General features: G+C 37.8%; 3 protein-coding genes across 5 annotated transcripts; 1 reads left to right on the forward strand and 2 right to left on the reverse strand.

Annotated features, from left to right (window-relative positions):
- Window positions 1–1,288: 1,288 nt before the first annotated feature.
- Window positions 1,289–4,120, reverse strand: LOC122640192 (F-box/kelch-repeat protein At3g23880-like). Its single transcript, XM_043833345.1, has 3 exons — window positions 3,000–4,120; window positions 2,552–2,611; window positions 1,289–1,355 (listed from the first exon to the last, which is right to left on the reverse strand). Exons 1-3 carry the CDS (start codon window positions 4,118–4,120, stop codon window positions 1,289–1,291), a joined length of 1,248 nt encoding a protein of 415 aa, XP_043689280.1.
- Window positions 4,121–8,098: 3,978 nt separating this feature from the next.
- Window positions 8,099–10,764, forward strand: LOC122640433 (disease resistance protein RPM1-like). Its single transcript, XM_043833626.1, has one exon. The coding sequence runs from the start codon at window positions 8,156–8,158 to the stop codon at window positions 10,703–10,705; it is 2,550 nt and encodes an 849-aa protein (XP_043689561.1). The 5' UTR covers window positions 8,099–8,155; the 3' UTR covers window positions 10,706–10,764.
- A 1,323-nt stretch (window positions 10,765–12,087) lies between these two features.
- On the reverse strand, window positions 12,088–24,182 carry LOC122640434 (vacuolar cation/proton exchanger 3). 3 transcript variants are annotated; one of them, XM_043833629.1, is made up of 14 exons: window positions 24,081–24,182; window positions 22,715–22,787; window positions 22,491–22,594; window positions 21,887–22,147; window positions 21,734–21,801; window positions 21,583–21,611; window positions 17,683–17,879; window positions 17,356–17,568; window positions 17,042–17,173; window positions 16,481–16,597; window positions 16,338–16,391; window positions 14,521–14,637; window positions 13,354–13,450; window positions 12,088–12,308 (listed from the first exon to the last, which is right to left on the reverse strand). In XM_043833629.1, the coding sequence occupies exons 3-14, from the start codon at window positions 22,515–22,517 to the stop codon at window positions 12,277–12,279; spliced, it is 1,344 nt and encodes a 447-aa protein (XP_043689564.1). In that variant the 5' UTR covers window positions 22,518–22,594; window positions 22,715–22,787; window positions 24,081–24,182; the 3' UTR covers window positions 12,088–12,276. The 3 variants fall into 3 exon arrangements, with proteins under 3 accessions (XP_043689564.1, XP_043689562.1, XP_043689563.1); XM_043833627.1 differs by lacking the exon at window positions 22,715–22,787 and having other exon boundaries at window positions 22,491–22,626; window positions 24,081–24,175; XM_043833628.1 differs by lacking the exons at window positions 22,715–22,787; window positions 24,081–24,182 and having other exon boundaries at window positions 22,491–22,668.
- Between the last annotated feature and the right edge of the window lie 485 nt (window positions 24,183–24,667).

Genomic DNA, 24,667 nt, shown 5'->3' on the forward strand with positions numbered 1-24,667 from the left:
TATTCTCTTATCTTTTGTCTTTTCTTTCTGATTAATTAATTAGTGTTAATCCATATGTAATCATGTATATATGAATCCAATTGTCACCAATTTAGAGATGGTTTTAATAATCACTCCTACTACCTCTATGTAGCTGAGCATTCTAAGCTCCATCATTGTGCATTCTATAATGCTCAGTTTGGCAAAGGATGAGAGGCAGAAAGGAATAATGGTTTCTTTTGCAAAATGATTTAATGAACAAATGGCAGTAGGATATAAATTTCTTGTAAATAATAGTTGCTTAACAACTAAAGAATTAGTAAAAATTGATTTTGGGATTTGAAAAATGGCTTTAGCTTTTGAAGTCGAAAACAAAGAATCAATAAGAGGTAAATTTCATTGCTTCGAAGGTTAATCATTTTAAAGTTGGATTAATCCAAAAGGCACCCCAAACGTCATTTTTCAAAAAATGAGTACCCCAAATGTCTTTTCTACAAAGATTGGACACCTCAAGTGTAATTTACCCTTAATAAAATTATATTTTTTTGAAGAAGTGCTTGTTTGTTTTGGCTGTGTTGATTGAAGAGAAAAATATATGGGGTTGAGGTACCATTATTTTTCGGGAGAGGGTTTTCCAAACAAGCAACATAGAGGAATGCACAAATTGAATTTTACAAAGTAAAAAAATATAATTTTGAAAAATCTAGCCAATGGGAGAGTGCATAGTAGTTGTTAAGAGTAAATTTATTGAAATTGTTTGAAAGTTGAGACATGGCCTAATATAGACCATTCACTCTACCCAATTGTGGAAATAGCCACATTTTCTGTTCATGTGGCACAATGAATCCAAATTTTGAACCATGGCCACCATACCCTTTACCACATTTACAACACCATTGTCCATCTTGACACAAAAACTTGAAACTAAATGCCAAGGCCAAAATCTCTTAACAGGAACCGGTAGTAGCTCCACCCAATCCTTTTTGTCGATCCAAACCTCTACAATTTTCCATACCAAAGTACCTATTTGTTTAAGACCTTGGAGGATGCCCTGCACTTCTGATTCCAATTGCTGTCATGCCACCATGTAACCTAATGCTACCAAAATAAAATGACCTTCATTCAAAATACCATAAGTCCATCCTGAAGCGTTCAAGAGAGGATTAGAAACTCCTGCGCAAATTAGGATAGGATACTTCTAAGTGGGTAAAAAAAAAAATGAACACCTGGGAAGGGGAATATGATTCTCCAAAGCAAACAACAAGGGAGAGCTAGACAAAGAAAAAGGAGATGAGTTCATATCAGCTATTCACCGGTTAGCATTCTTAATAACCAATAAAGGATCAGGTTTAATATTATCAGCAACAGTCCTGTTCCTATGGGACCATAGAAAATAGTAAGTATTAATCAACACACAAAAAAACCAATGAATATCAGCTTGACAGACAGAACTAGTTGCCAAAAAAAAAGAGATACTGAATGCAAGGAAAGAGGAGCTGGATAACAATTTGGTTCTTAAGCCCAATGGACTAAGGAAGGTGGACCACTTTAATAAGCTTATAAAAGTGCGATGGTAAGAATGAGTTCTTCCCTTATTATTGTTAGGGAAAAAGATAATAATGAACATACAAAATGTGTATCCATTCCTATTCCTTCACTCCTTATAAGCCCTGGTACAACCCCTGTAGTTTTGATGCATTTGCCATGTACACAAGCAACAAAACATAAACTAAATTGCAGTATTACAAGCTCCATTGTGAATTAATTCACTAACATGCAAACAGAGACGATTAACAGAGTTCACAAATGGAATTCTGAAATTATCTAGATTTAGTCCCTATTGTGGAGTTGCCTGCAACACAAATCTAGACTTGATCATGTCCAGCAATTCATAAAAAAACTGAAGACCTGAGGGAACCCAACAACTGATATATTATTTGGAAGATGAAGCGTAAGATTGAAATATTATATGTGAACTATACTTCCTTGAGGGATTGCCATATAAAGGCGACTCCATCTCCACCAGCCTATGCCTATTCATTGCTTCACATAGATTACAAGAAGTCGCCACTGTTGCCCTTGCATGGAGTTCCTCGTCTGCACTATTATGAGTTGCCTCCACCTCCTAAATTCTATTAAATGAAAATGGATAGTAGTCCTTTTAGCACTCAACATACACTGATTCTAGAATAAGAAATCCTACTTGGAAATTTGGATTAAGAGTTCATCTGTTTTACATAGTATGTCCTAATGATTTGTAACAAACACATATTTCAATGCAAATTGCAAAGTTTATAGTCAAGTTTTTTTTTTTTGAAGGACAAAAGGGAAAAAAATACCATTAAGAAAGCCAAAAAGATTATACATTTGGCACACAACAGAGTTTAACTTCCTAAGTCTAGCTCTCCTAGCCAGATCATGCTACCATTACTACAGTTCTATCTTGGTTCAAAATATTTAGACTTTATAGAAGTTAGTGTTTGTAAACCATAAAAAGGTCCCAAGTCTACCCTTTCTTGCTATTGTGTGAGAGCCAGACCACAATTTCTTTACAATCCATCCAAACTTCTACCTCCTCCCATCTCTTGTAGTCCTTGCAGTAGTCCCGTGAATTCCACATATTGTCTGTTCCCTGTAAAGACATGATTCATAAAAAGCCACAAGAAAACAGGAATTAGTTTACAGTCAAGTTAATTCAGTCTTTAGCTACTCTTTTTTTAACTGCTCATACTGACTTATGCAGTGTTTATCTCCTAGATAGAAATGATTTTGATCTGTTTCTTTCAAATCACTAAAGCACGCCAATGTAAGTGCGAAGGAGATAACCAGAAAGAAGCAAGCAAAAACATTAAGAGAAATGCAAAACTAACATCACAATCTGATTATGTTCAATATCAGATTTGTCCATGAGGCAGAAACCTTTTCATTTACATAGAAAAATCTTTCAGTTTTAGATACTATAGACCTAAGCTCAATTTCATCTTCGACTAATAACCTAAAAAAAAATCAACATTCCCCACCTGTAAGTCTTTACTCCATTTAACGAGTTCTGATGCACATCCACTCTATCTTCAACATTGAGCATTGCGAGGCTCTCGATATAGGAATAAACTTTAAAGTACTTTGGATGACCAGGAAGATACAGAGCTTTAACATCACCGGTCACTGGGTCAAATAAAGATGGTCCTTTATGTCCCAGTAAAAGTTGACCATTCTTGAAGCCCCACACCACAGTTTTATCTATGTATCCATTAAGATATCCAGGTATGACTGAGTCATTAAAGGAGAGGTGTTTGGTCCAAGTATGCTCCAATCCATCATTCACTCTCACCCATAATTCATGACGTTTCAGGTTAGATACATAACAATATATAGAAAGACGACCTCCCAATGCAGTCAAGTGGGATCTTGTTGTAGCAATGTCAATGGGGGGCATTGGAATATCCTTAAAATTCTCATTTCCAACACTAAATATAACAATGGACTTCAAACCAGTCATAATCCAATGGGGACAACCTTCAAACACCTGCCATGTTTGCCATGTTAACTCACGAGGGAACTGAAATTCTCCAATGCTTCTCCAAGAACTTGTCCCCAATGTGTATACAAAGACTTCTTTTGTATTCTTCACTGCATCATATGAAAATGCCAGAACCTTGAATTTACCAGAAGTATGATCATAACCAAACCCTAAAACGATGTAGTGCTTTTTATGGTTATTATGTCCTGGCAATTGCTTGTACTCTCCTGTAGCAGGATTCCACAAATACACAATGTATCTGTCACGTGCCCAATGAGTTAAGCATAACAACCCATTACAAGAACCTAGCAATCGAATTGGGCATGAGGAGGTCGGATTCAGGAAAGGTAAATCGATACGGATTGGGTTGCCAAGTGTGCCAAGATCTGCTTTATATACCTTATAAGCAGTTGCAATGACGATAGTAGTAGAGGCATCATCGTGGATTTCAATCTGTCGATTCAAGTGCATTTTAATGAAATTAGGGTTATGGAATCGCAAGTAGTCTCTGATTACGCACCTGAATCGCAAGACAGTCTTCACAGGTAGACTCAATAAGATTAAATCTTTGACTTCATCCGGAAGATTGGACAATTCCGTCCAACCAGAAATCCTCTTCATCTCTTCTTCTCTCTTCAGTTTTTTCTTTTTTTGTTTCTGTTTCTTCATCTTCTTTTTTGTCTTTGATTTTCTCCTATCTTGGTTGCGCTGGGAGAGGACCAAGGCGAAAAGATGAAAGCAAGTAAGAGAGGAAAAGTAGCTCTCTGCTCAGATTCCTTCCGCCCAATGCACTATACTAAAACTTCTTGGTGTAATGACGGTAGGGGCATTTTAAACGAGATTGAGCTCCTCTACCGCGCGGGACGATGTCCAGTGCAAATCGTCCGATCCACACGTCATTGCATCGTGATGGGTGGAATGACGTGTGGATCGAAGCCTCCCAGCCATACGATGTGTGCTGGAGAGGAATCGAATCCTTTTAAACAGTCTTGGGCGGGGTTATTTTGCATGTCACTCTGTCTAGGCATAGGGTCAGCGCATATAGCATTCTCTTTCCAGATATAAAATTTAGAATAAACTTCTCTTGAGGTTTGTTGGCCTTTCATGTAAACCCTAAGATTTTTAAAATCTTATTTACACACCCATAATCCTCAGGGTGGTGTTAATAATTAGGTATTAGTTTAACAAAATAAATTTAATAGATAATTTTACCCTTTTTTTAATAATGAAAGATTAAGAATCATAGAAGGAGAGAGGGCATAAGAGATAAATAGAGGAGAGGGCATAATGGGAAAACTAAAGAATAAAATAAAGGGGTTAAGAATCGGGGAAAGAAGACTTTCTTCTTCAACCTTCACTCACGAACAATAATACCCAGCGAAAAGGAGAACAACTCAGATCAGAGACTCTTACAACATTTGGGTATTGAGGTATACGTTCAGTTTTCTTTCCAATTTTATTTGTTTTAGTAGGTTAATTCCACTTCAACCGAATTTAAATTGAATTACTAAGACCTTGTATGAACCCAATGAAACTGAATTCAAAAATTGGATAAAACTGAAACTAGTCAGTAGTCACGGACCTAATCAGTTCCGTTTCGGTGTGGAGGATATAAAAATTATTAGATTTCGGTGTGTACATATTGTATCTTTAATTGAACTGAAGTCATTAAAGAGTTTGAGTTCAGGTCTGGGTTTTGGAGACAGAATTGAGTCTTCTTGGTGGTTTTGGAGGAACAGGGTTTGCCTGTTCTTTCTTGAGGTGGGGTTAGGGGTTTGGAATTGGAATAGAGAGAGAGAGAGAGAGCAACCGTGTTGGATTTTCTATAATCTGTACTTGCCAGGTTTGGATGTTGGAAGGGGAATTCAGGGGTTCCAATGGTAACCAAGAATGCTCAATGGTTGGCTAGGATCAAGGGTTTTGGATTCTGGATATTGTAAGAGCAAGGATCAGCTGATTGGGATTGTTAGGTTTGGCAAAAGAATTGGGTGTTCAGAAGGGTAGGAATGCTTGTGAACCTCTGCCCTTTATGCATAAGAGGTTACAGGCAACGAGATTTGGCAGGGAATTGCAGGAGCTCAACAATTAGCTGTGTGACATGAGGAGAAGATGAGGTGGGACTATGGGCTGCCTTTGCTCAAAAGGGGCCTCTAGCAATGAACCTGCAGAGGTTCATATAGAGAAAGAATCGAACAAGTCTTCCAATCAGCTGGTTACACCCTCTAAGAGAGAGGAAGTTGCAGTGGAGATTGATGGTATTGGTTATGGAGCTCCTGGTAGAACGGTATCGCATATACCGGTCTTGCTGTTGTTGCTTCTTCCACCTTCAGAGCATGGAAATCGAAGCAAAATGGCGCCTGCAGATCAATCTTCTCCTCTGTTCTTGCTTCTTCCGTCAACAGACCAACGGAGAATAGTTGTAATTTGGGATTTTACCCTTAAAGGTATTATGAGAAGTTGACGCTGTGGTAAGAGTAATTTTATTATTATAAGAGAGTTAATAACAATTTAACTACACGGACCTAACAGAGTGGACTAAATTGAAATAAAGTCACAAAATAAAAAGTGTCTGATATTTTAATAATGTTTGAGGTGTCCATGATATATGATATACTTATAGGGGGTGTCCTGGAGTTTTCTCTTTTCATTAATATTCTTTGGGTTGCATTGGATTCTATCTTGTGTTCTATCCCAAGTTATTCCTTTAGAGATTTCAGTAGCAATGGAATGTCAATTATTTGGAGGATCGGATGACTATAGGAAAGTTAGCTCTGTAGCTGACCTATTAGCAAAAAACAAAAAAAGGAGCGGCTCTGCATGCTTCATATTCTTGGGCTATCTATGCTCTCCTTTTGTGCCGTACAAGATCATCTAGGATGCTCAATATAGACCAGATTTATGGATTAATGGATGTATCTTTTTTTTTGTTTTACCTTGTTTCTAAGGTTTCTATCGATGACAATGTTGAAGGTGGATCTTAAAATTTTTTAATACGTTATAAACTCTATTTTTGTTAAAACATGACTTATGAACAAAGAAGAACTTAGGGTCAACTTGTCCATTAAATTTCAACCTCTTAAAAAAAAAAAGAAAAGAAAAGAAAAGAGAGACGTTTGTTTAACATAACTTTAATTTTAAAGTACGAATACACCCCCCTCCCCCCAAGATGAATGCTCAAGACTCAATTAACACCCTTTTCACTCATTAAGGTCTAGACAGATGAGTAAACCCTATCACTACTCTTACCACTTACAACTCTCTTATCAGTCTCACATTCTCAAATCCATGTAGATGAGGACATAATTATACCCAATACATATACGGCATTGATACGTATCAGTCATAGATACAGTCAGAAAATGGGTTTTTTTAAAGTAAAAAAGTTCTCTTTTGTACTGCAATTGATCTGATATAGACTAATACATTAGCTGTATCCGTATCAATGTCAATATGTATTAGTATGGGCAGCAACTGATTCTGCGCCGATCCCGTGAGTAATGATCACACGGCTTAAAGCCTTACACAATAACATAAACACAAACACAAACACTCGCACGCCCACACAACATGGGAGATGACTGAGGGGAGAGACTAGGACAAGACCAAATTGAAGATTGATTTTTAATCAAATGGGAAATGTTGCAATGCAATTTGGATACTCACCTAGATAAAACTTCACTGTTTCCATGTATAGTGCGATGCCTGATGAGCCCAGCTTCAGAGTGATCGAGGAGATCTATATATAGCACTAGCACTAGCACTAGCACTCGCAGAGGAGGAAGGCCGAAACCAAGGTTATCCCTGCGAAGACAAGCATGGCCAGAGGACCTCTACAATCTACCCCAGCTGTTCAATGCTCCACCCCACTGATAGTATTCCTGGGGTGGGTAGGGAGAACCTGAACCATTCTCGCCAAATTGGGGGGGTAGGAATCGAATCATCCAACATGAGTTTTAATGAGGAGAGAGAGAGTGCGTGTAGGATCCACAATAGAATGTGTACGAATCTCTACACACGGATGAATCGTGGCAAATTCTTTTCCGGTTAATGAAATGTTGGAAGCCGCTTAAGAGCCTTTTTTTATACCAAGTATGTCACGTCCATTATGGAATTTGATTCGTGGAGTGCCTACTAAGCAATTATCTAGTATTCCTTTCTTGGATAGCTCTTTGCTTCCACCCTTCAAAATCCTATAGAGAGAGAGAGAGAGAGAGAGAGAGAGGCTGGAAGGACTAATAAATAGGAGGAAAGACGATCATTCATGATCATCTTAGAGGGAAGAAGAAGAAGAAGAAGAAGAAGAAGATGGCTGAGGTTGATGTAGTGTATATCCTTCAAAAGCTGGTTAACTTGCTCCGCGAAGAAGAACACCTCTTCCGTGGGTTGCGAGATCATGTGAAGATCATCTTCAAACAAATGCAACGGCTGATGATGTTCTTGAACGACGTCGTCGGGTCCAACAAGTCAGATATCAGGGTCAGGTTATGGTTGCAGGATGTCAGAAACGTTGCTCGCTGCATTGAAGACCTCCTCGAAGCCTTCATCTCCCAAGTATCTCCACTCGCCACCAAGCCCCCACTCATCTGCACTTCATCAACATCAACAACAACAAGAACGAATTTCACGAGAGACTTGATTGCTAGGCTACGAATCGACATGGCTACTTGTCATCGGCTTCGCATGGAGATCCAACAAATCAAGATTAAAATCGACAAGATCGACCACCGTAAGCGGCGAGCCTACGGCATAGACGATATCGACTTGGGCTCCTTGACGTGGACCACGAGGACCTCCAGCTTGAAGGATTGGAACTCTATTTCGTATGCTTCTTTTCCTTCTGTGGTAGGCTTCAATGGCGACGCTAAGAAGCTGCTGGAGTTTTTGAACGACCCAGACCCACGACTCCAAGTAATTTCCATAGTCGGCATGGCCGGTTCAGGTAAGACTACACTTGCCAAGAAAGTCTACAATTCCACCAAAAGGAATCATCTCGTCCTTGATTTTGATTCCGCAAATTACAAATTTCACTTCCAACGTCACCTCTGGATAAATGCATGCCAAGGATGCGAACCATTCAGAATTCTGGAGGACATAGCAACCCAAATGCTGGGGAAGAAACCGCCGAAGAAGAAGACGACGAGTGTGGAAGATCTAGCCAACAACATCTCCGAGTGGCTTAGTAACAAGAGGTATCTAATGGTCATTGATGATGTTTGGGACATTGCAGTGTGGGTGGCCGTGAGAGCAGCCTTACCCTTAGATAGCATCAATGGTAGTAGGATACTAGTGACTACCCGTGATAGAGAAGTGGCCTCATTTCTGAACAATTGTAGTAGTTCCCACACCCATCGTCACCACAAGCTACAACTCTTGGATGAAAACAAGAGCTGGGAGCTGTTCTGTAACAAGGTCTTCCCAAGAAGCCATGAACATGATTGCCCAACTGAGCTGAAGAATTTGGGGAAACAGATCCTCCAGAGCTGTGGTGGCCTCCCTCTTGCTATTGAGGAAATTGGAAATTTCTTATGCAGAAGAAAGAAAACAGTGTGTGTGTGGTCTGCTACCGTTGAGAGTATCCAATCACAGCCCTTCACTCTTTTCAAGCAATGCTCTCAACTGCTAGCCTTGAGCTACCACAACTTGCCTTGCAACTTGAAATGGTGCTTCCTCTATTGCACCGTCTTCCCTCCGGAATTTGAAATTCATTCAGGGAAACTGATCCGAATGTGGGTTGCAGAAGGGTTCGTGCATCCAAGACGGGGAACATCGACGCCTGAGGAAATTGGGCAGGACTACCTGGACAGATTGATCAACAAGAATTTGATTCAACCCACCAGAAAAGGACCCAATGGGAGGATCAAAAGATGCCGTCTTCATCCACTGATGAGAAGCGTGGCCATATCAGAAGCCCGGCAAGTAGATTTCGTCTCCCTTTACACAGAAAACGATTTCGAATTCCCAATCAAATGCAGGAGACTCGCCATTCACTCTAGCAGTACTGGTAATTACATCCCACTGGTGGTACACAGTGCCGCACATCTCAGGACTTTGGTGTGCTTCAACCAGGATCAAACAGGTTATCTGCTTCCAAGTAAACATCTTGAATTTGTTTGTGGAGGTCTCAAGTTGCTTCGGATATTGGATCTGGAGTCTGTACAGATGTCAGAGCTACTTGATGTCATAGGTACTCTGGTTCATCTGAGGTACTTAGGATTGAAACGTGCAGGACTGAGAAAGCTTCCCTCGACCATATGTAGGCTTCACAACCTGCAAACCATGGATCTGAGGTATAATTCACTGGGAGGGCTCCCAAAAGAGATGGGCAAACTCCAAAACTTACGGAGTCTAGACATAAGGGATAACCTCATCACCTTCATACCCGATAGCATTTGCACCATTCGGGAACTAAGACATCTGAACATGGACGACGATGTGCAGAGCGGGCACTTGCAATTCCATACTATGAGAAACCTCGAAAGCTTATCAGTCGTAAGGGTCGGCACTTGGATCGAGAATGGCTTGCACAACTTAACCAGTCTCAAAAGACTGGGAATTTATGGGGGATTTCATGTCGATTTCGAACAACACTTATGGGCTACGATTCTCAACTTGGGTAACCTTTATTCCTTGAGGTTGGAGGGTTTTGGATCAATTCCATTGCCAGAAGGCTCAGCAGCAAAACCAAGAACATCACATGAGCATCTTTGTAAGCTTCACTTGTCCGGGCGGCTCAGGAAACTGCCCGATCTGAATTGGTTTCTCGCTGCTACGAATATCACTCAGCTATCGTTGTCATGGTCCAAGCTGAAGCAGGACCCCATGGCGACGCTTGAGAAGATGCCAAAGTTGAAGATTCTGAGATTGAAAATGCAGGCATTTGTGGGGAAGAGGATGGTTTGTTCTGCAGGTGGGTTTCCACGGCTTACAAATCTTGAACTTAAACATTTGATTAAACTGCGAGATTGGAAGATTGAGAAAGGATCGATGCCGAGGCTTGAGAGGTTGAGCATTGGTTGGTGCCTGAAACTGAAGATGATTCCGGAAGGATTGCAGCACCTGAGCAGTCTTAGGGAATTGGAGGTGCTTTGGATGCTCCCAAGATTCCGAGAAAGATTAGGAAGGGACGAGGGAGAGGATTGGTTCAAGATTCAACATGTGAACTCTGTGGTTGTTGAAGGAAATCCTATCAACCCTTCCCAACTTTAATAATTTCTCAGCCTCCATAGTTTATTTTGTCTTCTCTAAATTGTAAAAATAAATGCAATCTTATTCTTCGCTATTGAGGGAAATGTTTGTGACGCAAAATTTGTTACTGTCAAAGTTGATTCCTTTTTAACACTTTCAACTCTTCAACTGTTTTGCTCTTGCATTTATTTCTGAACCTTCTTATTTGTTTTAGGGTTAAAGATTTTCCCAAACCCCTTCCATATGGGATTGTATCAATAAGGTGCTACAAAATGGTATTGTATATTGGAGGACAACGAAATCATTTCATTTCAAATGAAAAGGAAAGAGATAGACACAAAGGTTGCCCCAGCGCCCCAAAAAATCTTTTCCCTTGCTGAAATCTTTGGCCGAAATGTGATCCTTGCCTCTGAGCCATTATAGAGATAGAGAGAGAGAGAGAGTGTCCAGTGACACGGATTAAAGAATCTGGATCGAATCGGAAAATTCAATTAGATTTGGCCAAGCCTAATCCTGGATCGAATCGGAAAATTCAATTAGAATTGGCCAAGCCTAATCCTGATTCCTGTTGTTCTGGGGTGGGCAATCCATACAGCGTTTCTAAGGTTCAGTCAGAATCTGGTCAATTTCAACACATTTGAAATAGAATTGGCCATACCGATTCAAGTACCGATTCCTTGTTTTAAAACCCTGGTCATTTCCCAGAGTAAATGATCACTGAGAAGCCTAATTTTCAAGCAGGAAGGCATACTCGAGATGATGAGAGCTAATCTCAAAACTAATAAGTCGACAGATTGCATGATCAACTAGCATCATTGATCATTTCTCTTTTATGATTCGTCTCATAAGTAAATAACAGGACTGTTTGAATGACACTTCTATATGTGTATTTAGAACATGTAACCTCCTTAATTGGATTTTTCCTGGTCTTATCTACACATTCTTCAAGTAGGCACGTGAAATGGTAGGATTTTACCTTTACAAAAAGAACAAATATATTATAATAATAGGGAAGAAAAATAAGTTTACAAATTATTTAACACCTGATGGGGTGTCAATAAGAGAATCCCATACAAAACGCCATAGACTCCATTCTCAAAAGAATTTATTATTTCCATAATGTACTTCCCTAGTTGGCAATCATTCCCTAATAATGAGGTGACAATACGAACATCATTTTTTTTCTCAGAAGATCGGAGCCAGCTCACCTGAATATGCTAACAACTAACAAGAATGCATCTTGTTGTCCAAAGGGGATCAGGATCTAGGGAAGATCTATTGCAAGGGCAATCCCAAAAGGCAACAGAAAACAATGATCCTTGAAATATGAAGTCTTCAAAAAAGTAAAGAAAAACACCAAACATTTCAAGCATATGAACAGGAAAACTAATCAAAGGCAAAAATTGATTCAAAGATTACATTGAATTTGAACACTCATTATCAATAAGCATATGGATAAGAACTGAACAGTTGCTTGTGAAAAAGAAATATGATTGACCAACAAGAAACTGGTGAAAATCAATGGCTGAATAAATATACAATGGAAATGAACCAGAAACTTTGAGAAGCACCTTGTGAATCCTTCCATGGCTCTACCTTTCACTAAAATTGGGAGGCTTATCCACTGAAAAAAAAAAAAAAAAAAACTCATTTTCAGTTTCCAATGGAATTATCTAACTGAAAGACACACAGCCCAATCTTTCAAGCAGATACACAGGGAACCATTGAAACACGCATCATACAATAGGAAACAGAAACATGGAAAAAGCCAATATTTGAAGCAGATACACAGGGAATCATGAAAAAGTATCACACTATTAACAAGAATAGCAAACAAGGAAAAATCCTAATTCCATTTTATGCACAGGTTACAACAGCAATCAAGTTATCATTAACTTGAGATAATTCCATCATGCTGAAAGAATCTTCTACACAACATTACGATTAAACAGAGTGGTACAAAGACAAGAAGAACGGAAACTTGAAAGTATATGAGTGCATTCATGTTTTTGAATGAGTGAATGATCACACACCACATGGGCCATTTCAACCAATCCTAAAAACACAGACTGCATTTCACCCAAATGTGAGCTAATGGTAGTCGTAAGGAACAACCCAAATGAAAAACTTAAAATGGTAGTGGCACCTACTGGCACCAATAGTTCACCAACCCCCCCCCCCCCCAAACAAAAAAAATAAAAAAAATCTTCATCCATCCCAAATCATCTGATTTTTTCAGAGAAACCCAAAAATCAAATCAGTGCTCAACAATGCAATCAATCCAACTGCACAAGAATTTAGTACTCAGATGGCAACAAGAAATGTTCAGCCAATTTTGGATCAGAATAGGGATTCGGCAATCAATCAATGAATCAAGTTCTAGTTTCTTCAATATAAGCATCTGTCAGATTGTAACTATAATAATGTTAATGAATTACTATATTCGTTCTCTGCTACATGGTTCAGAACACATAATCAACATGAACACTCTATTCAACCATCTGTCAGACTGTAACTGAACAGGTAAATATAATATCAGACATACAGATCAGTAGATATTCAGTCGTTAATTTTTGTACAGGAATTTAAGAAGAATGAAATGCAAGAGTTATAATCAAATCCTGGATTCAAAGCAGTCTAGCAAGAAATAGCAAGAGAAATGAACTCACCAACTGAACTAGGATCTACATGTACAAAGAAACTAGCTGCAACTATTAGATAGCAAAGAATGAGCATTAGTCCTTTAAAGTAGTTAGAAGTTCCCTCCTGCAAGTAAGAAAGTGAAGCAAATAGTCCAAGAGCCCAGTAAACATCCTTGAAGTTTAGGGGAGAACGGGGGAAAAAGAAGAAAAAACACGACATTTTGGAGATCTGTCTATCCAATCTGCAATCATACCAATATTTCACTTTTTGCAAATATGCCCCTGCAACATATCCTAAAAGTCTCACCCTAACCTCACCCATACTATGAACAATAACTGGCATCAGAACACCACTATTAGCATCTATTCATTGAGAAGGAAATATTTCCTTTGATCTTCTCCCTATTTCCATCCACAGCTACAATGGAATCAAAAGACCATTATTACCATTTAAGTCTATTGAGCACTTTGTGTGAACATCAAAAGACCACGTCATCAAGTACTTACTGTGTTTCTACTTAGCGTCCCTTTTTTTTTTTTTGGTAAAAACAAGTGCAATATTGGTATTTTGATTAGAAAAGAAGGGTCTTTTGCTTTTGTACTCACATGTATATATAATATTTTTTCCCATACAATTATTCTTCCATTCTGACCATAGATATTTATAGCACTGTTTTTATTGCAACAAATTTGGGGCATAAATAGAAGCTGTTAAATGCAGTTGGCAAGTACATAAAGATCGAAGAAATAAATGTGGGATCACAAAAGAACACAAATAGGAATGCTACTTAATCATTATTAATAAAATTCATAACCAGTGACTGCAGCAGTGTTGGGTGCTATGGTGCAAATTGAAAGGCTTTAAAAGGAGAAGGGAAGACCAAACTCGAGTAAGTTCAATGAAATTATACAAGATCTAAGATTTTATCATTCAAAAGAAAATAGCAACCCAGAAAGAGTAGTTGCGAAACTGACCACAAGTAGTTGGGTTAACATTTTGTTGGGTTGTGTTGAGCGACCAATAAAAAGAGCAAAGAATCAGCTCAGACATTGAACTTTTAAGGTTGGGTCATTTACAGCTAGAAAAGTTCTAGACTGTGACAATACTCAATAAGAAATGCTTAAGTTTCCCGACAATGTGCAGTTACTATCAATCTAAAGAAAAATTTATTTTCTTAATCAGCACCGACAAACCTGCAGCAAGAAGGCTACAACTAAGACTGTTATGAAAAGTGTGGCTGTCTCAAAAAGTTGAAAGTTCAAATCCATAGGACACCCCATGATCCATCCTATAACCACACAAAAGGGAATCTGCAGAGATAATAAAATCAAAGTGAATTTTAAAGATATTTTGATAAAAAGATCAAAACAATGAACTACACAATGCAAATAAAAATAAATACACAAAATTTAAGTTAAAAATAAACAAAGGAACTATAGGTTATCATTTCTTAAATTTCATAGATGCATCACATATCCCAGTTTGGACTGCTGTGTAGATGTCATATGTATGCATTACCACCAAGGATGTATTCTATACTATCTAAATTGGGTTCAAAGCGACCATTTTTATGGGAGTAGTTTTGGTTTTTGCACAGGCAATTTATACTCGGTCTAAAATTTATGTTTTAGTTATCAGCCTAGGAATTGGTCCAGGCCAGTTATATTCAGTCCAACCCAATATTATAAATAAGTGTACAGGCATAAGCCTACCATATGATGATGAAGAGGAGATATCAAATAAGTTCTTGAGCCGGTTGGACCAGCAAAAGTCCACCCGGACTGGTCGGAGGTATGAGGGCGAAATAGGGTGAATTATATATTAAATCGAAGATCTCGACAAGCTCTTCAGGGAGCAGGCCTATGGCACTGATGTATGCGTTTTTGGCCGTTTGGGCACATTTCGAAGGCAAAAAAGACCGTCGAAGTTTTGAATTTTGACTTTTGGCACAATATTTGAATTTTGAATTTGACGCATTTTTTGAATTTCAAATTGTATTTGACCTATTATAAGGTCTCTTTAGGGTTTGTAATCTTCAATTTGACCATTTCGTCTTTATCTTCGACCTTGTGGATTCGAGGGTCGTTTTGTGCTAAAACGATATCTAGCCCACCTATCTTCTACTGTGTCACATGATCACTATAAATGAGAAGCTTTTTTGCTCTGCCGGTCGGTGGATTTCAGACATGGTCGGTTGTGGATTCAAGACGGATTGATCAGTGAATTCCAGGTGAGAATCTGGCAGATTCCAGACCTTTAGTTTAGGTGGATTAATGAACCGAATCTTCTTTCCCTTTTATCTCAAAAATTTTAGCTCAGAAATCTGATTTCTCTTAACCTGCAATTTCTTGTTCTGGTGGTGTTTCTTATCTTCTAGTTAATGCTTATTTGACGTTCAGTTTCAGTTTGATTCTTGGATAAACCCTGATGTCGATTTGCCTAATTATGACTAGAATCAGATTCCATTCTAAGCCAGTTTTCCAATCGATTTCAAGTAACCTAGTTCAATTCAACCTCTTCAATTCTGAGTTTTCTGGACTAAATCTGTCATATTACTAATCTGGTTATGATTACAGTTTAATCATTGGTTGGAATCATCATTGCATTCTGTTTTGAACCTTAAAACCATTCTATCGATTTTTGTGTTTTGTCAGGGTTTTGGTTTCCAAGTTATGGTAGGATTCTTCAAGATCTGAAAATCTGATCATTTAATTTCTGTCAAACTTTGCTTGTCTGCTCACCTTTCTTGATAGACTACTTGAGGGGGCAGGCCTATCAGACCTGTAAAATTCAACTTATAGATTTCTCCTATCCTGAACTTGGTTCCTTATCCCCGAAATTCTGGATTCTTCTTGGAATTCTAAACCATAATCCCATAGGTGATTAGTAATCCCATTAATATCATATCAGTAGGATGGAAAATGTGTACATATTAGGTTGTATACAGGATTTACATCAATTCTTTAGACCAGACTTCCAGCATGGTCAGGCTCTAATGTTTAGTACCTACCCCAAACATGGATATCTGTGTTGACGACCCTATTGCCACTCCCAAGGAAATGTCCTACACACAAAAAAAAAAGAGAAAGAAATTATGAGAAACTTATAGTAAGATGAAGGAGTTCAAAGATTTTCATCCATACAAGAACTTACAAGCTTGTCTTTCATAGCAAACATAATTGCACTTGCATGCTCTGCAGCATTCCCTACGATAGGGAGTACGATGACACAAATAAATGCAACTGGAATTTTCCACGCAACAGATGCACCCTGCAAAAACTCAACCAGAATAGCACACAATCAAGAATAAGAGAGATGCTAAAGAAAAGTAACTTCTATTAAACTAATAATCGTAACTAAAAGTTTCCTTGTTTCCAAAAAAAAATAGAAGAGTTAAAACCAGTAAATGAAATTGTTCCCACAAATTTGTTGGAAATCTGCAAGTTACAAAAAGAAAGAAACTAATTGCTCTCATTCCAACGAAGAAGATAGGGACATAAAACAGAAGAATAGAGCGACATTCGTCACAGTTTATGTCCTAGGAACTTTTACTAGAAGGAAACTATACCAGGAACATAGTGTTTAAACAGATTCGATATGAAGTAGTATGAAGATAACTCATGTGAAAAGGAAATATAAGGTTGCTTTTCACAGGATTTAATTAATCAATCAAGGAGTAGGGGGTTAGAATCTAAAGTGAACAAGGGTTGTTACCTCTATAGTATCAACAAGATACTCTGAGAGGACTGAAATCCAAACAGTCAAAATTGAAAGCCATATTATTGACTCCCACTTTGAGATCTCAGGGACTTCATCATCAGAGCTTCCCTCAGTTGGACTTTCTCCCTATGTCCATCACATTTATCGAATTGAAGTCCACCCAGCAATAACATAAACAAGTAAGAATAGATAAGTAGGGAACAGTCAAATTATTATGACAAATAAATTGTTAACCTACATAAACATACCAAACATTTAGAAGGGAACAAGAACACAGCATACTTCTGGGGAACATTGAAGAGACTAACCTCATCAACTGGCATGTACAGATTCGTGTGACTCTTCAACTGAAAAACAAGATAGGCAGCATATGCCACAAGCATAACACAGCTGCTAAACCTTGAAAGGGCTAACTCTGACTTTCCAAACTGTATCTCAGTGTGTGTGTAGTGGAGGACAGCTGGAAACATTAGGCCCATAACTGCCATCAACAGCAACCCCGAGTTCACGACAGCAGCTGCCTGCTCATTATTAAATATTAAAGGTATAATCATAACACCTTTCATAAATCACTACATGAACTCCTGAAAAATACTCGAGAAAATAGGACTGTGGATAGAATTTTGATATGTTACCTTGTTAAACACCTGTTCCTTCTTATAGAAAACGATTCCACCACTGAAGAATGCACAACCAAGCACCAGCAACATGTTTGACAAAATTGAACCTAGTAATGACTGTTGAACCACACGCATCATTCCATTTTTCAGTGCATAAATCGATATTATCAATTCGGTTGCATTTCCAAATGTTGCATTTAAAAGACCCCCAACTGCACGTTCCAACTCAATAGATTAAAAGCAACCTTAGAGATATCACAGTTGATGTCCTTGGATACTTAATAATAAAAAAAGTCATAGGTGTAAGTAGAAAGAAAGGCATGAGCACATGCACCATTATCAAACAAGGTGTAATCCTATGGTAAACAGAACAAGGATAGATCATTTATATCAGTTTTCTCCAAGAAAATTGTTTCCAAACACCTAGTAAACCGACATTATTCACAAGCTTCTTTTATCATTTTAGGAGTAATACTATCTATAGTTCTATACTACCAATTAATGACAAGAAGGCTTACACATGTGTCGAACAAAAAATGACTAGTCACTTAAACAAATGTGGGCTTAAAGTTCATCATTAGGGGGGATAAAATCACCAATTTGAAGCCAATTTGGGTCAGAAAAACTGCTAAAATGGCCAGAAAATGTGGTTTAGTATTGCTCTGATCTCCAATCAGAACAGAAAACTTCCAACTTACAAAAAGAAGGAAGCAAATCTAAAGTATGCACAGACTCTGAGCTCCATTAAATTGCAATCAGTTTGTAATTTTTTCCACCAAGTGGTCACAGGGTCGAGTCTGAAAACAGTATCTCTGCAAAAGCAAGGGGTAAGGCTGCGTACATTATGACCCTCCCCAGACCCCACAGTGGTGGGAGCCCCGTGCACTGGGTATGTCCTTTATTAATAAAAAATTTACTAAACATGCCCAGCATCCTGAAAGCATTCTGGGTTTAAAAGGAAGGAGAAAAGAAAAGTCAGCACCGTGCACTGGGTATGTCCTTTATTAATAAAAAATTTACTAAACATGCCCAGCATCCTGAAAGCATTCTGGGTTTAAAAGGAAGGAGAAAAGAAAAGTCAGCACTATCTGGAAATAAAATATTCACTCCCTCTAACAAATTTTTGTTCTATTTTGTGGAATGCTTTGAATTATTCACCAGATTCTTGTGCTTTACAACATGTTTCGCTGATATGATTAAGGCCATTTTAGTATGGCCAATCTATTTTGTAAGTTCTAGAGGTACTTCAATGGTTGAACAAGGTAGACTAATGTACCTCTACAACCTCTACAATACTTGCATTGTATTTTTCAACTCCATTAATAATCATGGGTGCACGTGTTGCGCCATGCGCTACTTATCTAAGGCACACTTTTGTGCTCCTTTGGTACATCTTTGTGACAGGGAAGCTCTATTTGACAAATAAAGCATAACAACTGCTCAAACCATTGCACCCCTAGAGTGCTTGCTATGGTTAAGCAAACAACCTGCTTTATAACTTTGCACTAAAACTTATGAGCAATCATTTCACATAATGGTTAATGCTTTAAAACACAGGCTTTGTTACCATCCATATTGGTTATGTACCTCTTATGGTTGCTTGCAATTTTGTGCAATTAGTTGATTACTGTCCTAGTGTGTTAATTTCCATAGACTGTCTCATACTATCTTCTAATTTATATATACATAATATTTCAATTTTCAAATATTTCAAAAAAAGAAGTATCACGCTTGACTAGTCATGCACACGCCTTATCTTGCATGCGCATTAGAGGCCTTGGCATCTTGCATGCACCTCTTGCCTCAACAACACTAGCTTGACATAGATGAGTCACAAACTATGGAAAGACAAATTCCCTCATTATTCCCATAGAGAACATACTGTTGTTGTAATCAACAACAACTCAGTCTTATCCCAACTAAATGGGGTCGGCTACATGGATCCTTGCAACGCAAAATATTAATGATAATAGTAACAAGAAAAGAACACAACATTATCCCACCTAAATAGGGTCTGCTACATGGATCCTTGCCCTCCAATCAGCTCTATTCGAGGTCATACTTGAGACAAGGCCTAAACTATGCATGTCTTTCCTCACTACTTCTCCTAGGGTCATTTTAGGCCAGACCCTAGCTCTTTTAGTTCCTTCAATTTGAATCAAATCACTCCTCTATACTGGTGCATCCCAAGGCCTCCATTGAACATGGCCATGCCACCTCAAATGACTTTCACGGAGCTTATCATGTATCGGTGCAACTCCCAAATCAGCTCTATTATGATCATTCCTTACTTTAACCTTCCTAGTTTCTCCGCACATCCATTCAACATCCTCATCTCTACTACACTTAGTTTATCTATATGACGCTTCTTAACTGCCCCACATTCTGCCCCATACATCATAGCCGGTCGTACGACTGTTCTATAGAATTTTCCTTTAAGCTTCAAAGGAAAATATCGATCACACAACATTTTGGACACACCTCTCCACTTCATCCATCCCGCTTTAATTCTATGTGCGACACCATCCTCTATATCGCCATATTTATTTATGATTGACCACAAATATCTAAAATAATCACTTTGCAGTATCTCTCTCTCCTCAATTTTCACCACTTCGTTATCCATCTTAGTGTAACTAAGGTTACACACCATATACTCCATCTTCGTTCTACTTATCTTGTCAAACAGTTTTGTTAACCAAGATAAACCACATAATCCTAAGCTCTTCTAGATATGTGTGGTGGAAGTTGTATGTAGGCAGATGAATACCATGATGAGATTCTCCTCAAACAATAAAACAATATTATCCACGTAATTTGTCTTGAAAATAGGATTAAATATAACTACAATAAATTGCAGTGAAGACTGCCTTCCATGTTCTTATTAAACATGACAGACTGCTGTTGGTATCTGTTACAGGCTTTCAACTGATTGGGAAATGGAAGATTGCTTCTTTATATATATATTTTTAAAGCTCTTCAGATAAAAAATTGATCCCAGGACGATATTTTTAGTTCCCAAACAAAGAGATGATCCTTGAAAAGATACAAAACTGAGTAGCCACACTTGCTATAATGAGCTTGGGCCACCCAATGAGCATCTGGGACGAGAACTGTTAGGACAAACAAAGAGAAGAAGCAGTTCCCCAGGAAAAACACAAAAGAAGTCCACCATGTTTCTGTAAGATGTATTGGTTATTAGCCAGAATGAGGTCACAATGTGAGATGTTGTACTTTGCTAAAAAGGTTTTATAAAATGAGTGCAAACCATATGCCAACTGAGCACATAGTGATTATCCCAGGTGTAATAATGCTGCAGCATTGATGTCTATCTTATAAGTAATCATACAAGCCAAGGAAATACAGTTTCGAGTACACTAAGAAACATATTGAATACGACCATGAATAATCTATTTATGAGAAACCTTATAAGCAATATAGATACTTAAATGGAAACTGAAGTTCTCATAAAGTGTCTATAAATTTAAAAACAACCGAATAAATTTCTTGAGATTAAGATTAGAATTGGATGATAATTGTCAATGCAAGTCATCTCTTCCTGACCATCCTATATCCCATTTCCGCAGCTTTATTAGCTATGACAATTAATATTTCCCAGGAAGTTCCTTCTATTTATTTGCTCCCTTTGCCTATGACATTTCTTCTTCCTCGGTAAAAAATAAAACAAAATAAAATCAAGAAAACAAAAATGAATAAGAAAATGCAGAAAAAATGCAAAATACAATATATGTCATCATGCCACTTCTACAATGTACCCAGAGATGCACAACAATAATAATTTCACTAGGATGTTATAACAAGAATTGGAAAGAAGCAACAAGAGAGAGAAGATGTGCAGTAAAGTGGAATAATTCTATAGTTCATCCTCTGAATCCACACTAAAAGAAAGCTTACTGGTAGCTCCAGTGAAGAATGCTAGCTGCCTGCATCAGAGAGAAAATCGAGCTTTTAGGAACTTGCCCCTTATCAAGTTGCATTATGGAAAAATTCCACACCAGCGAAATCTAATACTAGATTGTAATAGGGATACTGCATGAATCCTTACTCCGTAGCATAACCCAAACGTTCAGCCAAAGGCATAATACCCAGTAAGCTTAGAAAGAAAACCCAACCCTACAATGCATTTGAAGAAATGTATCAAAACAAATAATATGTATGAAACCTACTACGCACACCAATATAGTGAAGTGCAACTCACATGATGACCAGTCAAACTATGAACAATAACTGCCAGAGGGCCAAAAGGCATAAGTAAATTGATTTTGGGCTTGAATACTACAATCTTTAGGCTTCTGAACACTCTATCCCCTATAGACCCAACACTATAAACTTGCGGACCTCCTGAAAATGATGCATGCTGAGTTGCACCCAGAGAATGGGCCCTTTTTTCAAGTGAAGCTGGGCTAACAAGGGTTGCATCCTCGAACTCAAGCACCGATCTTTCATCTAGTGATTCCATCTGTCTCATCAACATCCTTACATTAGAAACCATCATCACAAAACAACAGACTACAGAAAGCTTCTGAAAAAGAAAGAGGGGGAGGGGGAAGGGATTGAGGGCAAGAGTCTTACAACCTATAACCTATATGTTATAGTATTAAACTAGATCACAATTTACAAGTTTGTGTCTCGTTTGTTGGTTTAGTATCCTTTTCTTTTATTTGCATAAAAGGTGCAGTCAAGGGAAACAAGTGGAATGTTCATCCTAATGGAGTGCTATAGTAATTAAATGCTACTAGAAAAGATCAACTAACAAACTAGCTAAAAGCGAAAGAGAAACAGATTATGAGATGAGAGTGGACCTGGCTTGTCTCTGCCTTGTTATCCATCTGCTACACAAGTTCAATGAGTAACCCATCCCCAACCACGAGCATCAGTGAAAGGACACCCAGCATCAAAGGGAGGACTACAACAGAGTGGATTAACTCCAGCAAGTACCTATAACATTCAAAATATGAGAAAGAAGAATCAAATTAATAAATAAATTAAAAAAAAACTCAAATGGGTTGGGAGCTAGGATTTCTATCTTAAATGCTTTTACTTCTGTAAGTATTACAAAATCATAATTCACTAATGGACCATTGCTTTGTATCTCCAACCTAAAAACCAAAAAGAGGGGGGGGGGGGGGTTACTTAACTGAAGATTAATAATTAAAAAAAAAACTCAAAATATCAGCAGCGCCACTCCCCAAATGTTTATGGAAAAATCAATGAAAGATATAAAGGCCCAAACTTCAAATCAAGGTTTTCTAACAATGTCTAAATTATCAAGGTGCCAAGATATTGTCAACAAAGTTCTCATCAAAGTGATGACTAATTCAAGGGTGAAGCCTATTATTGTATTAATCTCACCTATAAAATAAAATAAGATAAAAAATCAATTTGAAAGACCTTGCAGAATAAATAAAACTAACAATGAAACAGAAGTGTGGTCAATCAAAAATAGGATTTAACTATGAGCAAGGAGTATAAGAAATGTCGTAGGAAATAATCCAATCAAAAACAAATTGCAACTGATATAAGATTATGTTCATTGTGAATAATTTAAGGTTATAGATGAGAAGTAGAAGAAAGTACAAATGAAGCAATAAAATATATTCATCAAAATATTTTTAAGAGAAAGAAATACACAAGATGAAGAGAAGTATATAGTTTAAAGAAACTGAATCCAGCTAACTAAATAGCTCGAATTCAAGAATGGATGATATGGTAGACTAATAAGGAGATAGAAAAGAAGAATAAGGCAAACTTACATAGTTTTAATTAACTCCAAATTCATAAAAACCTCAAAAGATATCAGGAGAAAGTTAGAAATTCCATTGACATTGGTAGGACATAAATCAAATTGGGAGGGCAGAAACATCCAAAGAACATGTAAAATATAAATGTCAGAGCAATGATAATGGCGTCCAACCCAAAAGCCTGAGTTTCAGGGTGGAGAAGCCCTTCCAAGGTAAAAAACTAAACTACAAAACACTACCCAACCAATGTGGGACTAAATTCCCCTCCCATTCCTAACCATGGAGCGCATTCAGTGCATCAAATGAGATCTTAGAAATTCCATTGACTAGAATCTTCTTGCGAAAAAAGGAAGTGGTGATAAAATATGCATAATTTCAACAATTATAAAAAGCCTCTCACAGATAAACCTGCAAGCTTATCAAAATGACAAAAATTGAGTTTTCTCATGTTATCTCACTCTCGCTTTTCATATCATTTGAATACGTAATTAGAGCTTCCAAGATGGAGTCAATGTAATGAACCTTGACAATTTAAAAAAAGGGGAAAGAAAGAATGATATAAATGAGATGGTTTCTTAAAAAACTCTCTATTTCTGAGTGACATTTTGGAAATAATTGAGAAGTTTGCATTAAAAATTGTCAGAAGAAGACCTGTGCTTTCAAATGCTGCTGCAAAACCAGAAAGGAACGATTTGGTTCAACTTAGTTCCATTGGAAATGATCAAAAAAGGCCCATACGTTCAAATGCTGCAGTAAAACCAATTCCACCATGAGAGAAAAGAGGGGAAGGGAGATAGATATGAAGAAAGTGGAAAGAGGAATGAGAGACCTTTTATTAGAGAGACGGCAGGTGGAGAGAATGGTTGGAAGGAAGAAGAGACATCAAAATCCTGCAAAAACGAAGCGTTCCTCTTCTTGTAGTTTTGTCTCCGCCTTCTTCGTTTACGACACATAGCATTTGTGTTGCTCTCTACCATCCGTTAGGTTTGGTTCGTTTTTCGGTTGCAGGCTAGTCGTGGCGGTTGTTGTTGAGTTTATTACCATTTGTTTATGGGAATTTATTTCCATTTATTTAATTTTTTATTATGGAATTATTTGATATATATAAATTGTTTTGGGAATTTAAAAGCTCCGTTCGCTTTGTAACGCCACAGTCTACCCGCCGTTGTCTACTATTAAAGAGAGAAGAGCAGGGTTTCAAAAAACGGTTCGGATTCCAGCTTAATCGGATTGGATCG

This window comes from Telopea speciosissima, chromosome 9 (assembly GCF_018873765.1).
Source record: "Telopea speciosissima isolate NSW1024214 ecotype Mountain lineage chromosome 9, Tspe_v1, whole genome shotgun sequence".
NCBI classification, from domain to species: Eukaryota; Viridiplantae; Streptophyta; class Magnoliopsida; order Proteales; family Proteaceae; genus Telopea; species Telopea speciosissima.

Coding starts and splice junctions, on each gene's coding strand:
- LOC122640433 (XM_043833626.1), top strand. CDS start 8,156: ATGGCTACTTGTCATCGGCTTCGCATGGAGATCCAACAAATCAAGATT.
- LOC122640434 (XM_043833629.1), bottom strand. CDS start 22,517: ATGGATAACAAGGCAGAGACAAGCCAG. Junction 17,880..21,582: donor ATTCTTCACTGGAGCTACCA/GTAAGCTTTCTT, acceptor TGGAACGTGCAG/TTGGGGGTCTTTTAAATGCA. Junction 16,598..17,041: donor ATCTTGTTGATACTATAGAG/GTAACAACCCTT, acceptor GAGTTTTTGCAG/GGTGCATCTGTTGCGTGGAA.
- LOC122640192 (XM_043833345.1), bottom strand. CDS start 4,120: ATGAAGAGGATTTCTGGTTGGACGGAATTGTCCAATCTTCCGGATGAA. Junction 2,612..2,999: donor AATGGAGTAAAGACTTACAG/GTGGGGAATGTT, acceptor ATGTCTTTACAG/GGAACAGACAATATGTGGAA. Junction 1,356..2,551: donor ACTACAAGAGATGGGAGGAG/GTAGAAGTTTGG, acceptor ATGGTCCCATAG/GAACAGGACTGTTGCTGATA.